Raw genomic sequence first — 17,217 nt, 5'->3', positions numbered from 1 at the left:
TTGTCACAGTGTGCTGTTGGACTTGGCCCTAGTCTATGTGTGGCCAAGTACCGCAATTGCTCTACAGTAGATTATAGAAACCCTATGCACTGCTGGGGTGATTGGTTTGGTTTGAGAACTGACTGTTCATGTCATTATAGATATATACCATATGCCGACGCTGGCATACTGCACAAGACTGCGGTAAATGTCGTAAAAAAAGTACAAAGAAAACACACTGACACAGTGGTACATTAAATACATTTAATAGCTTCCTGGATAGCTCTTGATAAACTTCAAGTGCAGCATGATGGTTCACATTCCCGAGGCGCTTTAGTTACTACAGCCTTTGAATTACATAAGAATAAAAGTGTTTAAATCAACAGGACAATGCATGCGAGGTCAGATTTAACAGGGAACGCCAACATTTTATCCTTACTCAAGCCACAGTGTTTATGTGGAATTAGAGTCGCTATATGACCCTAATGACTTGAGTGAATATGATAAGCTCTACGGGAGTATGGACCTAGCTGTACTCTGGCAAAGGCAAAGAAATACAAATGTTGATATTTTGCTCTATGTTAAAATACAAACTTAACATGTTAGTGTTTTTTTATCACCAAAAATAAATTCTATCAATACCTGACTATAGGCCAAGATGTAAAATCTTACATGGGTTTCTATCTTATTATGTTAGTATCGCAAGTATTCACATGTTATAGGCTACGCAACCATCCAATCTTTTAGACTGCGTTTTGAATTTTTTTCCCCACTCAGTCACATTAAATATTTTTCAGATGTCATGAAACCGGTTTTCATCTTTTACCAGAGCTACTTAAAACTTGACCAGGAATTGTTCTAGTTGAATTGTATAACAGTGTGCAACAATTGTCACTCAACATAAGCAGCACCTGTTGTTCAAAAATCACTTAGACAGTTCAGCGTTTTTTTCTGTAAGCACAACATTTCTTTAACACGTTGATCTCATTATTGGTGGATTTTAAGTTTTATAGCTGTGTTTTATTTTTGTATTTGTGGCTGGGAATAAACATCTGGCTCAAATTTGGCTCCCATCAGTAAAGGTCCTTTTCAAATTGTGTTCAAAACTGTACACATATTAAACGTAATTTGTCCGTCACATAAAAGTGGAAGAGGGTTGATTCTTTACTATCTTGTAAAACTCCGTGGTCGCTCTTGTTATGTTTTTGGGGGAAAAAAAACATAATTATCTTTGGCAGTAAAAAAAAGTCCCTTTCTTTAGACCAATAAGTGAATAGTTTGAGACAAGAGACAGTCACGTTGCATGGGGTAGAAACAACACCTGTAAGCCATCCTCTGCACATTTCTTATACTTCCCTTTATTATTGTGTACTGTTTAATGGATCAAGCAGATTTTTGTGTGTGTGTGGGTTGGTGGGGGGGGTGTCGGTTGATGATTAAAAATTGGGAACATTTGATTCATAAAAGACCTCTAGCTTCATAAAATATTTTTATCACAATGGTGAATTGTTAGCCCCGCGGCCGAGTGAGCATAATCGATACGGAAAATGGATGGATGCATGGCTAATTACTGATGTGGAAAAAAATACTCTTTAATATATTAATATATATATATATATTAATATATAATTTTAACCTGCATGGACAGATGGAGACCAAACCCAACACCAACCCCCGCCCCCCAATGGTCGAATTTACCTCCTCTGACAAAACCCAAGGCCCCAAATGTGCCCACTCAGTAAAATTGCCTAGGGGCAGACCTACTTGGTCTCAAGCAGCCCAGACTTTGGAGAGAAAACTGAGCCTCGATAAAGATGGATGTATTTTCAGCACCTCATCACCAAGTGTCTTGTACGTTCTCAGTTATCCAGGTCATGGTTATCCACAAATGTTGAATCAAGGCAAATGGAATGTACCTGTTGGTTGAAGATGTTTCACTTTTAATCCAAAAAGCTTCTCCAGTTCAATTTTTTTGGTGTTGAGTCATCTTATATCAGTCTCTGGAGTATGTGTCCTGGGCCTTATCCCTCGTAGATAGCGGGGACCACTGTACTCAACATTCAACACTTTGCTGAAGCAGTCCATTTCCTCGTTGAGCTTAGACTAAAGATTTACTCCTTCCAAGGCCAAGCCCGAGAAGTAAAATCTAAAAGAGAGGAGCATTGTTTGGCTCCACTGAATTATTTGTCCGTTTATTTCATTTTGATTAATGCGTTCAATGTTGAATGATTTTCAGTCTTGAGTTACTATTCTGGCTTGGAAACCCAAAGACCCTGAACAGAAATAACTTGAGTTATCGCGATCCAGTGGAACCATTTTGTTGTTGTAGTTTGTTTGTTTCGTTCAAATTCACAAAAAGTGAAACCCGTGCCCAAAATATATCATTCAGGCCTTTGCCTGTACTATGAAGTCTTGCAAATTTTCCTGACATTTCATGTGACTTCTTTAGAGCCACATTTTTCAGGAAAATGGATTCAAATTCGAAATTGGACACCCCCAGGTGAAATGAACTTTTGAGGTTACAGCATATTATGTAAGGTTTGAAGGGGGGAGGGAGTCAGCCCCTTAATGACCCACAGTATGTGAGAATGCTCACATGTACTTCCTTTTGTGTGTGTGTGTGTGTGTGTGTGTGTGTGTGTGTGTGTGTGTGTGTGTGTGTGTTCTAAATGTCAAACTTTTTTTCTACTCTGTGTTTGATGGGTTTAATACAGACAGATGGACAAAATTTCATTTGCAACTAATGTTTCATATGGAGGTTTGGTACCTACCCGCAGTATTTAGAAATTTAAAGAATATTCCAGAAAGCCCCCAGATACTGAAATTATATACAGATGAAAGGAGACAAGACAGGCCAAGAGAAAACACGGCATACGTGAACGAATTGCTCAGAATGTGACATGTCTGTGTATTCAAACCTAAAAATTAAGTTATTAACAGAGAACTGTGAAGCTTTCTAGCTATTGAGTCAACGATTAGATGAATCTGATCATGACTACGTCTTTGATTTCAGGACTAGGAAGCAGCTGAAACTCTTCCTTAATCACAAGATGAAAACTATTGAAGGGAAAAAAGGTCATAACAGGGCACTTTTAAATGATCTCTCTCACTGACGCACATAGAGGCCCAGCTATTTCCTGGTGTAAAATTAAACAACCAACAAGTACATCTTTCGTTATCACACATTTCTGAAAATGTGTCCGTGAGGAAGACCACACCATTGTTACATAACCGAGCGGCTAATTTAAATAATACCCACCCCCAAACTGAGTTTCTCTACTCGTGATAAACAAAGTGTCACTTTTCCTGTTAGGACCCAAAAGCACAACTCAGCACAAGAAGGGAGCCTTTAAAGTATTTATTGTCAAGAGGTGCTAGGCGGAAGAACCCATCGATGGCAGTGTGGCCCAAGTGGTCAATAGACAGCACAGGTGAGTACAATGTAGATGAATGCCCAAATTCTGTTCCTTGCGGGATTGTCGAGCAGGAAGGTTTCTTGAATCTGTGGCAAAGGGTGATGATACAATTAAGCAGTTACTGAGGTGAACAAATAGCCTGTAAGAAACACTAAATGGCAGAAAGGTGAATATTCTGTACTGTGGTGGTCAGTGGTTGGGCGGGAGAAAGTCCAGAATCCAAAGACGAATCCAGTTTCCCAGATGGGTCCACAACCGGGAATCAGGTATCTATTGTCAGGTTAAATAGTCCACGATCCAAAAATCCAAATCCATTCCCAATTTACAAGGTAAATAAATGAGGCAAGAGGGATTTTCAAATCCACTCAGGTGGCATAGGTCGGAATAACAGGCAAGGTCAGAAAAAAGGTTAGTCCAAAAACAGATTCAGTTTCAGGGATGGCGAGTACTCCAATGGCAAGTTACAGTCTAGTACTCGGGCAAACGGGGGATGTGGTTAAAGATATAGCACCAAATAGGTAAAAACAATAATGCATGAGCTGAGGCGAAAGAGATGTGACACAGGAACTTGATATTTAAAATTAAAGGATGGACAGGAACTAAGCGCAACATGACAGAAAGCTATCTTCAAGTAATGGTTGGGTTCAAATTCAAGAGATTTACCACAGCTCCAATAAAAGTGGGTAACAGTTGACTCCAGGACTTGGCTGTAATAGAGGAGTTCCACATAAATCTATTATATTTCAGGTGCTACAGGACTTAGAGCGAATGGATAGTTCGGTTGAGAACAAATCACGTGGGACAAATAACATAAAATAACAGTGGGCAGCAATACCAGGGAGCATAAACGGATGGATTATATAGCCGAGACATTGCAAATTTTTAGACACAGAAAGGAAGAGTTATGTAGTTGTTAAACAAGAGCAGCAAAAATGGTCACTGGAACTTGCTTACGAAGCTGTTGAAAGAATCAGAAAGGACAAACTGAGTTTTATGGAAATCTTTTGCAAAGGAGTCACTCTGCAGCAGCAGCAGAGGAAAACATGAAATACCTGTACAGAACTGTATGAAAGGTAGCAGTTGAATAAACAATGACATTTCAGTCAGACATGGGAGCAGTAAAACTCTTGAGATTCAAAAGGTGGGGTTCAAATACATTTTCAAGAGACCACCATGACAAAGCCATCTGATACCCTGCCACCTTCTCACCCACTTCCAATCGGTACTCTGCCTGTATTATCACAAGGACCCCTTTCACTCAAACAACTCCCTTGGCTCCAAGTCCAATACTGTATTCAATATAAAATACTGGCCTGCACCTTCAAGGCCATCAATAACCTCAACCCGCCAGATCTTGCTGACCTCCTGCGCATTGCTATACCTTCCCGCTCACTCTTAGATCTTCATCTTCCATTCTGCCCATCTGTCTACCGTGTGGCACAGATTATTCAGCCCCTATGACACTAATTGTTGACACTTTGTAGGTGAAATTCTTGCTTGACGTATAGCTTCAGCTGTTCAATAGTCCGCGGTCTCTCTTGTCATATTTTACGCTTCATAATGTGCCACACATTTTCAAAAGGAGATACTGTAGCTCTGGACTGCAGGCAGGCCAGTCTAGCACCCGCACTCTTTTACTTCAAAGCCACAATTTGTAGCACGTGCAGAATGTGGTTTGGCATTATCTTGCTAAAATAACAAACGGCGTCCACAAAAAAGACTTTCCTTGCATGGCAGCATACGTTTCTCCACAACCAGTATGTACCTTTCAGCATTAGAGGTGCCTTCACAGATGTGTAAGTTACTCTTGCCATTGCCACTAACAGACCCCCATACCGTAACAGATGTTATATTTTGAACTTTGCGTCCACAACAGTCCGGATACATCTTTTCCTTTTTGGGGCAGAGGACACAATGTTCACAATTTCCAAAACAAATTGAAAGGCAGGCTCCCCGGACCACAGAACACTTTTCCACTTTGCATCAGTCCGTTTCAGATGAGCTCGGGCCCAGACAAGCCGGCGGCGTTTCTGGGTATTGTTGATAAGTGGCTTTTGTTTGCATTGTCGACTTTTAGGTTGCACTTACGAATGTAGTGCCGAACTGTATGTACTGACATTGGTTTTCTGACGTGTTCCTGAGCCCATGTGGTCATATCCTTTACACATTGATGTCACTTTTTAATCCAGTGCTCACTGTTTGATCGAAGGTTTCAGGTATTCGATGTCGGTTTTCGGCCTTGCCGCTTACATGAAGTGATTTCTCCAGAGTCTCTGAATCATCTGATGATATTATGGCCCTTGTATGATCAAATCCCTAAATTCCTTGCAATTGTACATTGAGGAACATTGTGCTAACTATTTGACTATTTTCTCACACGCTTGTTCACAAAGAGGTGAACCTCACCCCATCTTTGCTTGTGAATGACTATGCAATTCATGAACGCGCCTTTCATAATCCAATCATGGCATCCACCAGTTCCAAATGTGCCTGTTCATCTGTGGGAAGTTCCAAACAAGTGTTGGATGAGCATTCTTGAACCTTCACAGTCTTTTTTTGCCAAATGTCCCAGCTTTGTTGCAGCTATAAAATTCCAAGTTAATGCTAAGTTAAAATTCTAAGTTTGAACATTAAATATCTTGTCTTTGTAGCGTATTAAATTAAATGTAGGTTGAACAAGATTTGTAAATCATTGTAGTTTGTTTTTGTTTAAGACAACATCCCGACTTCATTGGAACGTGGTTTGTAGTTTATATTTTATGACAAGGTCATGCTTAACAATCCAATTAATAATTAATTTGTGCAAGATGAGGACACTCTTGAAATAGTCTTATGTACATACTTTGCTACTGTTACATCAAAAGAGAGAGAATATAGTGAAAGAGTTGGTAACAAGGTCAGCATTCCTTACTGTGAAACCCGTCTGTCTGTCTAAACTGATCATTCAAACCACAAGCTTTGTATACTGAATAGCAACGTCAATTCTTTTCTGTGTTCTGGTTGAAATAAATGGAAAGAAACAAAGTCAACAACAAACTTTGACTTTTCCTCAAGTCAACAACACACATCTTCAGACTTTTCCTCAACAAATGTTTGTGATTGATAATCAACATCAAGCTGATCAGCAGTCAGAAATTCAGAAATTAATAAGTGTGAGAAAGGGGAGGAGGAGAACGTGTAGCGGTTCAAATGGATGGGGTTGAATTGGCCACACATTTACCAAACCAGCAGACAATTCCACCAGATAATCACTGAATTGGAACTTGCAAAGACAGGGAAGCAGAGGGAGACCGGGACCTGCTTGGCAAGGATCAACAGAACAACAACAAAGAGCAACGGTAAAATCCTGGAAGTTATTCAAAACATTTGCAAGAAGCAGCAAATCTGAGCTTACTAGTGTGATCCATGCGTCACATGGCATTACAAACGGTTGATGGTGATTGGTGATGATGTTGCAGACCTGTTATTCATGGCACCTGGGAACTCTTCAAAAATGTGCAAGAATACAGAAAATGTCTCCTTACATGCTTTACATGCGCACACGGTATGTTTTGGGTCAATCTCGATGCGGGCCAAGAATATCTTCACTAAAACCTTGACCTCCATCCTATTGAAAATTTATACTCATACTGTGGGCAGACCCCAAAAGCATCTGCAAGCAGGCAAGCCTACAAACTTGACTCAGTCACACCAGTTCTGTCAGGACGAATAGAGCTCATGTACGTGACGTCACCATTTTCACATATTGCCGGTCAAACAGAGCTGCTGGATATTGTGGGAGACTTAGAACCGGAGAAGAATATTTACAATAACCGAGACCTGTTGTGCTGTTGGTTGTCACAACAGACGCGACCAATCTTCAAAGAGATCATTCTATGGAATGCCAGCTGAAAAGACCAGAAAAGATCGATGGATTTCAGCAATTAAACATGATGGATGGTGCCCAACCAAAATACACACATGCCTATGCAGCGATCGTTTCATTTCAGGTAGGAACTATTCTTCTCAATCTCAAATTGCCAAGAAGTATTTCTAATGCCAAGGTTTCTAATTTGAGAACAATGCATATTAAAAAAAAAAATGCGGAGTTTTACGGAAGTTGTGTGGCCGCAATCGCTTCCGTGTACGTTCCATGGAGACGACTCCATCCTCTTTTTTTTTCCAATCATAGTTAATGAATGTGAGTTTTAGTAAAACCAGCGGTCATTTATTTAAATATTGGTACTTGTATTGAAAACTATCTGAAAAGACCGATGGATTCAGGCAAAGGTTAACGTGTGGCCGAACCTGTCACTCTGTGGGATTTATTCCTGATTGAGAACAGATCCAGCAACTAAGTATTTGTATGCATCCAGACTTTTCTACACTTTCAAACTTTTCCGTGTGAATCTCAACAATTTAATCACCAGATACATGTGTAGATAAAGTTTTCCAAGACAAGCGGAAGTGAATTAACAGTCCAATTTCTTATCAGTGAAAACTTTGACTTCGGCATTAAATACGGGTCCTCTATGCCGAGTTTATCTAATTTTTCCACATAAATTTGTTTATTTTCACCTTCTAAATGTCTAACGGTATCAGACAAGACTCTGAGCGTCGTGCCATAAGACATATTTTTGTGTTGAACATTGAACAATGCTTTGTTAGACCGGCAATATGGCGAGGTAAACAAAAGTCAAGTGATTTTATGACGTAGGTACACAAGCTCTATTGGACTATATGTAAAGCTGCTTGGAGATGCTCTGAAAGCCTTCATCTTGAACATGCATGTCTATAATTTTATTCTTCATTTCATGAGAAAACGCTCACCCGTCTGTGGTCCACAGTGACAACTTGTCACGTACTTATCACAAGTGTGAAGACACTAGTGGTGCAAATTAGAGAAAATAATTGTACTGTGCGGCCAGATTATTATCTTTTCTCGACCTCCCATTATTTTTGTCCAAGCCTGTTACATTACGTTCTTTTGAAAAAAATGGTTAACATTCAGGAATTTTTATTTATATCACTCTGTCAATTCAAGTTAAAGTTCATTAAAAGAGAGGCACCAAGTTTGGTCTATGTGCGTGTAGTTAAATGTTGAACTTGCCGGAAAGTCGACAAAAGTAAGACAGTATAGGTCAAATGATACTTGCGTAGCTAAAAGGCGTGAAGACAAAGAGGGGCGGGTTTTGTACATGTGTTTGCCTGCTTTTCAAATAAGTTCAAGTCAGAATGCAGAGAGAGACACAGACAAAGCAAGTCTGATCCTCTAGTCAGCAGGTCAGGAGACCCCCTGTGGCATTGTTTGTTTTTTTTTCATCCTCTAAAGTGGTAACTTGTGACACCAGAAGGAAGGAAGCTGATTGCAGTCAGGATGAAACTGTCACTGTTGAGTTTATTTGTTCTTCTTCTGGCCTTTGTCAGCGGAGGACTTCTCACCAGCAAAGATATCCAAAGTGGCAGCAGGGATTTGACTAAGATCTCCAGCAGGGCAGGTGAGATGACCCCACAACCCAGATGGGTTTTTTTTCTTATTTTTTTTAACACCCTGCACTTTTTATTGAATTCAGTGGTATTAATACAAGTAGTGTAGCAAAGAATTAAATGTGAAATTATGTTGAGCAGATGTTGGGAACCACCACCCCTTGAAGGAAATATTACCTTGCATGAGGTTTTGATCTGGCCTGCCAAGCTTCTCCCATAATTCCAAAACGAAATAATACCACAGAGGATCTCTTATAAAATGGCCCCAAAAGATCTCACCCATAATTTCTCATAATATAAAATGATATATTTTTCATAGGCTGAATATGGCCCTTGAAGTCCTTTGTAAAAAAAAAAAAAAGTAAATAAATAAATTATGGTGCTTGATAGGAAAGCTTCCCCACACAGACCTTAAGTAGCCATCATCAATCAGTGTGACATCAAATGACTGCAAAATCAATTTACCAATGTATTTATGATTGTGGTTGTGGTTTACAATGCTGTACAACTGCCTTGCGTCATACTGAGGGCAGAGACTAATATTTAGGTGATTGTAGCCCTGTAACAAAATCTTTAAGACTAGCACCTAAAATCAGTTTGATAATAATATAAGGTTGAAAGTGTGAAAAAAAGTTGTTGTTAAAAAGTTCAGGTACTGAAATGATTTTTCTTTTTTTTTTTTTGAGAGCACTTGCTCCATAAAGATACAGTTCATATTTTGTAAATGACTCCATAAGAGACTCAAAGTACTGGACTGCTTAGGTGACGCAGTGCAGATGTACTGCAAACTGAGACATTAATAATATCTGCTAGTTGTCAAATGTTTGTGTTGCATAACACACTAACGTGATGATTCTATATTATGATAAATGTTATTTCACTTTATATAAGTACAGTGACTGCAATATATAAACCTGTAACGCGAATCTGTTTTTTTATTTGATCACTATAGGACAGATTTAATTTTCACTCTCGCAATATGTTTTTATTTTAACCAGCTCGTTGGTCACGCAGGATGGCAGATCTGTTTGTATTTTAATGCCAGAACAGGTTTCTTTTCTGCTCCAGCCATGACTGATGACAAAAGGTGTTTTAAACGCGTGCCCTGACGTCAATGCAAACGTAATTATTTGCACGTGTGTGTAATAATCTTTCCCTGACATGGCAAACAATCACTGGATAGGCCTCAGGTAGGCGGTACTGTATATAGCAGATACGGTATTTATATTATCTGGCCAAATTCAAAAATCATATGTTTTCCTAAAATTTTACTGGCGAAATCCAACTAACTTGTGCACTCAAGATAAGTGTGTACAAAGGTGAACTCTGACTAGACACACTTATATGGTACATTTTTAAGGAAGCAACAACTAAATGTCTGAACTGATAACCACGTATCATTTCGCTGCACACGTGGCACGGTTTGGCTTCGTGCACCAATATTTTTTTTGGGGGGTGGGGGTTCACGCTCATAAAACTAATGCAGGTTAACTCGGCCCTTTGCCGTAAATATTTTACTGAATCTTTTCTGTGAGGATTTCCAGCACTGCTGTGCACCTGTTCTCAGTTTAAATTATTTTGGTTCACGTTTCTTATAAAGATGATTTACTTATTGAAATAGCCATGTCAACACATTTGTTTTCTTGTTAAGTTAAAGGTAGCGTGGTGCAGCAGTGGTAAGCACATCAACCTTGGGATTTTGAATTTGGGCTCAGACCTCTCTGGCGTTTGTACAGTATGTTCTCCCAACGCTTGGACTGGTTTTCTCAGTGCACTTTGGTTTCTTGCCACATTCCCAAGGCATGCATGTAAGCTTAATGTAGGGCTAAATTGCAGATGGGGAGTGCAAATTGTACACGAAAATGGATGGACGTCACCCCTTATCTGAAAACATCAATAACTTTTCCGACAACAGCTCAATTGCAACAAAGGTCATTATATCAGGATCACAGTCTCCATATATTTATTTTATATTTTTTTGTTTAACGCGTATGCATATTGTCATGATTTGAGAGAGCTCGTGATCATCTGATCATGCATGACCGATTCAATGATGTGGTCTGGGTTTATGCAGGACTTCACTTAGGCAATCCAATCAACAATTTACAATTACTAAATTAATTGCGCAATAATTTGCAGAGAGCCTGTCCCATTTGATTTAGGTTGAAAGGGGAGGTAAACCATGACCAGTAGGGCCGTCAGTCTATTTCAAGGCTCAATCATTGCAACATTATTGAATTTGAGCCATCAATTTTGACAGATTATCCTATTAGGGGCAGATACAGAGACAGACAAGAAACATATTTCCTTGTAGATAATGTTCATTTGAAGGTTTTAGTTCGGTTGAGGGGGGAAGGGGGGGGCACAAAATGATGTGCACAATTCTGTAGAGGTAAGCACACAAGAAGAGCTTCCAGTGATTTTTGACCTTGTGAAAAAAAAAAAGAAAACTTTGGTACTCCCCACTTAAATCTGTTTTGTTCACAGTTTTAAAATTGAGGAGGTCTGCTCCATCTGGTTGCTCTTGTTTTGAATGGCAAGGTTGTTAAAATTAACATTTTGCCCATCTGGCACATACACAAGACATGCAGGATAGAGAGCATTTGGAATCCCACTGAGACCCTCTAGTGAACACAAAAGGAAGTGACTGAATACATCTTGGTTAGTACCAAAACGTGCAGTACAGTACTCCACAGGAGACAATATTAATATTTCCACATTACCAAGGGCCCCCAAGCAGCTGCTGACTTTGCTTCATCCTGTGGTTGTTGACACCACCCATTTCATCTTTGTACACACCCATTTTCTCATGTGCTTGTTCTCATTAACACAAAACGAGTTCTCGATTAATTTCTCAGCAGAAAGTGTTGTTGAATGGGTTCTTTATTATAAAATAAAGGTTCCTAAATCAGTGTGCCGTAACAAATCATGCCACAAGATCGTCATGTGTGCCTCAGAAAAATTGCAAAGTTCACTTATTTGATTTTTTTTTTCATTTATCTGTGCAAGCAACTTAGTGACAATGCAATTCTCCGACAATAGATGTCATAAGGTGCATAATTAACCTGTATTTCCACATTTTGTGACATTGTGAGAGTTTTTCTTCTCAAGGTTGGGAAATTTAAAAGTTGCTTTGGATTAAACTGTATTAATATTAGAGATGGCTGCAAGTTTTTAAATTTTACTGTCGTGTTTTTCTCCCAATAGGTATTTTTCCAAACAAACATCGGACACTGTTTGCAAGAAGAGGGCAGTATGAACAGCAGAAGCTTCAGATGATGGCAAGTATGAATGTACAGTATTGCTATTTTTGTTATCTGTTCCGAGATGGGTGGTACGGTGGAGTAGCTGGTAAAGCGTTAGCCTCACAGCTCTGAGGTCCCAGGTTCAATCCCGGACCCGCCTGTGTGGACTTTGCATGTTCTCCCCGTGCCTGCGTGGGTTTTCTCCGGGTATTCCGGTCTCCTCCCACATCCCAAAAACATGCAACATTAATTGGACACTCTAAATTGCCCCTAGGTGTGATTGTGAGTGCGGCTGTTTGTCTCGATGTGCCTTGCGTTTGGCTGGCAACCAGTCCTGGGTGTACCCTGCCTCCTCCGTTAACAGCTGGGATAGGCTCCGGCACTCCCCAAGACCCTTGTGAGGATAAGTTGCAGAGAAAATGGATGGATGGATGTTCCAGATGCTCTATAGGTTTCATTTTATTCATTTATTATAAAGTCTCCCCCAAGAAATTTCAATTAATTAAATATAATCAAAAGTATACTCACAATTTAATCATGACATCAACAACTTGTATAAAAAAATACTTTGGGGGGGTGGAGGGCTGGCCACATTTTACATATAGTTTTTCCTCAGAGGGCTGGATTATGAGACCTTATTTATACTTATACTTTTTTTGGTGTATTTATTTTTTAAAAGTGTGTGGTTGTTAATAAAAAGGAAGACTAATAGCCATTTTTGCACAGATTATTGCACAAAACGCTACTCGCATGATGTGCTGTAGCGGGCCATATAAAATGATGTGGCTGACCAGATATGGCCCACAGACCTCGAGTTTATCACCTGTACATATAAAAGATTACTTTTTTTTTAATTTAAATCCCTGTTTCTGCCCGCATTACAGTGGTTGTTTTCCTTTTGTGTTGATTCCCACAGAGGCCCAAAGGGATGCCCAGTCTTCCAAAGAACTCTTCGACCAAGGCACCAAAACCTGCTTCTGCAACATGTTCCCAGCTGGGACAAAGCTGTTTGCCAAATCAAGGCTGTTGTGAGCCGTGTTCCTCGTGCCACTGCCACTTCTTCAAAGCCATCTGCTTCTGTAGAAGGATTAATGTGAAATGCACCAAAAATACATAAAAAATACCCTACCAAAATATGGAATGGGACACATGCAAAGTCACTTTGAAGGACTTTATATCACCTTTTGTTAAAAGCAAATGCTCGCACGTCATACTATGGTTTCATTAACCGGGGGTTAATTTGAACCAAAATACTATTAAACTATTATCATTATTTGTTGTACTGTACTTGTGTTCAAACTTACATCATTTTATGATAATGGGGACAAATGTGCTGACGACTCCAAAGTCCATTACTGACAAGGGCTCAAGAAAATGAACCCAAACTACCCGGCAGCACCGCTAATTTTACATTATCATGTAAAAGTAGCTATCAGTTGGTTACCACAGTTTTCTTTAACGTTGACGTGATTTTATCCTTTCCTACCAAATTTATGGGGATTTCAGCTCCTGTCTTCCTTTCAGTCTTGAATGTATTATCTAGTTGTCTTGTAAAACATTACGCTATCCATGCAGTTTTTGCTCATGTAAAATATAAGTGTATATACACAAAGTATTGTATTACTAAGCCTTATTTTTGTTTATGAAATATATCAATGTACTGTATATTCACTATGATTTGCTTTATTTACTTGTCCAGTAAGATGGTATGCAAAACCAGAGGATGACTGACTGTTATTTTTTATTACATACAGACTGAAATACACAGATTTCAATAGGCTGTCGCTATATGGCTCTGGCAAAAGCAGATGAACAAAAAAAAATAAGTAATTTTCAAACTAAGTGAAATTGGATAACTACTGTATGTACAATACACCTGATGATTTCTCATGGGACACCAATTGGGAATCATTCATCCATCTCTCTAAAATAAGATTGAAAATGGTTTACTGGGTTGGTGAGAGTGTGCACTACAGTTAGCAAAGTACAAAAAAAAAAAACAATGGATGGAAAACATCAATGGGGTAGAGGAACAAAACCATTGTGGAAGAAAAACGAAACAAGCTGCCAGAACCCATACTGAATAATGCAAGATATTTATAAAGAGTCCCGGCATTATTGGCAGCTCAGTCTTTGATATTTTGCAGATTTGGGGAGGAGACCGTTCCTATGTTATTCACTGGAAAACTCATCTGTTTGCTTTTTTGTGCACTGACTAAAGCAGCGGCTCTTAACACCACCTCAAAAAATACTTGACTTTTATGTTACAGTACCACAATAAAGTTCAATATTTAACATTAAGCAGAACTGAACTGTACTTAACAAATGTACTGTACTTTAAACTGTATTAGATTTTTTTTAGAGTTTAACCCACCGAAACATTATGCACATTTTAAAGAATTAAGTCCAAGATTCTTTCACAAACCACCCATTAGTGTTCCTCCTCCAACACGGCTAAAAGTAATCACATATAGCTTTGCTGCCATCTTGTGGCATCAAAGGATCAAATAACTATTTTGAAGTGAGTTGGGGAGGTTCATTTTTAGACAAACATATCGGTTCTCTGCCGTCATGTGCCTTCCATCCACCCATCCATTTTTTAGCCGCTTATCCTCACGAGGGTCGCGGAAGTGCTGGAGCCTATCCCAGCTGTCAACAGGTAGGAGACGGGGTACACCCTGAACTGGTTGCCAGCCAGTCGCAGGGCACATCGAGACAAACAGCCGCACTCACTATCACACCTGAGGGGCAATTTAGAGTGTCCAATTCATGCTACGTGTTTTTGGGAGGTGGGAGGAAACCAGAGTGCCCAGAGAAAACCCACACAGGCACGGGGAGAACATGCAAACTCCACACAGGTGGGTCCGGAATTGAACCCGGGACCTCAGAACCGTGAGGCCAACGCTTTTCCAGCTGTTCCACCGTGCCGCTATCTTGTGGCTTCTATAGAAAATTAGAAACCTTTTCGGAGGTGACGGGAATTATTACCAAATATTATCTATTCATGCCAGGACAGGGTGCCAAGTGTATTCTTCTTCTTCTAATTATTTTTCTTCTAACAGCTGTTGTTTCTTCTTTTTAAAAAATATTTTTAAAAAAAGAGTTAATTTACATGTACATGCTGAACTGAGCAATTGCATGATAACGGCAGTCCATCTTTTGCCAAATGTGAAAATCAATTCACGCATAGCAAGAACTGATCCCAAAGTATCAATCAAGTTCTGTATATCTCGAGAGATGAAGTCATTCGCCTGTCATGTGGAGTTTTCTGAAATCTGACATCACTGAATGCAAACCCAAAAACCCCACAATAATGTCAATGAGTCTCACGAATCTTAATCACAGCTGTTGTTATCTGGCAGTTCACAAAAAAGAAACTATGTTATAGTTAAGCTATACTTAATGTGCTCAGAATTGCTTACTTCTATTGGGTCAGAATACAGTCCCTGGCTCCATCCACATGAAAGATTATTTTGGAGTAGTGGTGGTTTCTTGGTGAGCCCATGAAGAAGAAGAAAAAATACATTCATGAGGAAAATATCATTCCACATCAATTCAATGTGTTACATATCAAGAAATGGGTCACATTCCACAATGAAGTGACTTTTCATTTACTGCACGGTGCATATCAAAGAAATGTTTCTTTTCCTATTTACATCATCTTGCTATTTACATATTGCATTTAGTGCGTACAAATGTGACAGCATAGATTGATCCTCTTCTATTTAAATTTAATTAAATTACAGTCAACAACAACAACAAAAAATTAAGTTGTTCAGTCCCTTCTGCTATTGGCCGTCAGATGTAACAAGATGAATTGTGAGGTGCATACGCCCATACTGTACTCTCTGGTCACTTTTTTAATTAAAATAATGGAATATCCTTCAATGACCAAGCCAATGGTGCACGCTTTTCACTTAGTGGAGAAAAAAGTGAAGGCAATAAGGGTCAAAAACAAGCAAGTGCGTATGAGTGAATGAAAGCCTGAAAAAGCACATCATATGACGAAACTCAGAATTAGAATAATCATAGTAGCCTACTGTGTGTTCACCCAACTATGAACATTTAGGATTTAATTTACAACTGTCCAAATACTATAAAACACTGAAAACATACAAATGCTTTATTTCTAGTAAATCCTCTAAAATCAAAGCTGGGATGCTCCATTTCACTCATTTCGATCCATTGCGGTAGCCTATAGATCCAGAACCCTAAAAACTCAGCTGTCATAATCCAAATACCGCTGGATGTAAACATATGTGGTTATGCTCATGTCTGTGGGTGTTTGTTTTTTGTTCTAATCAAAGCCATATGAATAAACTGAGTGCCAATGTATGACTGCAAAATCCACAAAACCACAAACGCAGAAGAGTGTTTTTAAAGATGATGGAATCCTCTGTGCTGCCTTTCATGTGCCACCTTCTCCCAATGTTCCAACATAATGAACAGCCGTGCTTTTGAAAGGATGTGTAATGAATGTGAAATCATTTTAGTCCGTGCAGAGCTTTCATACAAACCAAACATTCACCTACGAAGCATTTTGAAATGTTGTGGATAAATGACCACAACAGGTTCCCATTTATGGGCCCTCATGGATCAGTCTTGGGGTCCGTGCTTTCTCTGCGGTGTCATGAACAAATTTGAAGGTACTGTATCTTAAATTGCTCGACTCTTATACTGCATGGTGCAAAAAAAAAAAAAAAAATCACTGCAAGGTCAATTAATGGCCAAAGGGCACACAGCTCACTTAAGATCAGTAGAGTGAAAACTGAAGTATTAATCGTTTCCCCGTTTGGCTTTGAAAATGTGCCCCCCAGCATAAGAAATCTTGGGGCCAAATTTGATCTATGTTTTTTTATTTTTTTAATGAATCCATTAAAACCGGAACTTGTTTCAACCTTTTCCGCTCTGAAAATATATCTGTATATTTTAGGTCCATGTATCTAAATTTACACTAGAAATGATCATTCTCATTTCAGCTGTGTCAAAAAGCAAAAACAAACAAACAAACAAAAACTTCATTACACGACTAATCTTTTGTCTGGATTCTAATTCAACCACGTGATCCCTCCAGTTCTGTTATACTTTGTACTGGCGTCTTTTTTTTCTGG

At 39.1% G+C, this 17,217-nt stretch overlaps 1 protein-coding gene and 1 long non-coding RNA gene across 2 annotated transcripts; one reads left to right on the top strand and one right to left on the bottom strand.

Moving 5' to 3' along the window:
* Nucleotides 1-8,751: 8,751 nt before the first annotated feature.
* LOC133493079 (agouti-related protein-like) lies at nt 8,752-13,224 on the top strand. The gene is made up of 3 exons (XM_061806046.1): nt 8,752-8,872; nt 12,069-12,142; nt 13,023-13,224. Exons 1-3 carry the CDS (start codon nt 8,752-8,754, stop codon nt 13,221-13,223), a joined length of 396 nt encoding a protein of 131 aa, XP_061662030.1. The 3' UTR covers nt 13,224.
* On the bottom strand, nt 13,047-16,805 carry LOC133493081 (uncharacterized). Its single transcript, XR_009792840.1, has 3 exons — nt 16,639-16,805; nt 15,529-15,597; nt 13,047-13,183 (listed from the first exon to the last, which is right to left on the bottom strand). It is a non-coding gene; the product is annotated as an uncharacterized LOC133493081 (long non-coding RNA).
* Nucleotides 16,806-17,217: the final 412 nt, after the last annotated feature.

This window comes from Syngnathoides biaculeatus, chromosome 19 (assembly GCF_019802595.1).
Source record: "Syngnathoides biaculeatus isolate LvHL_M chromosome 19, ASM1980259v1, whole genome shotgun sequence".
Taxonomy (NCBI): Eukaryota; Metazoa; Chordata; class Actinopteri; order Syngnathiformes; family Syngnathidae; genus Syngnathoides; species Syngnathoides biaculeatus.
The sequence above is the reverse complement of the archived record's forward strand: the minus strand, read 5'-3'. Positions and strand labels throughout refer to the sequence as shown.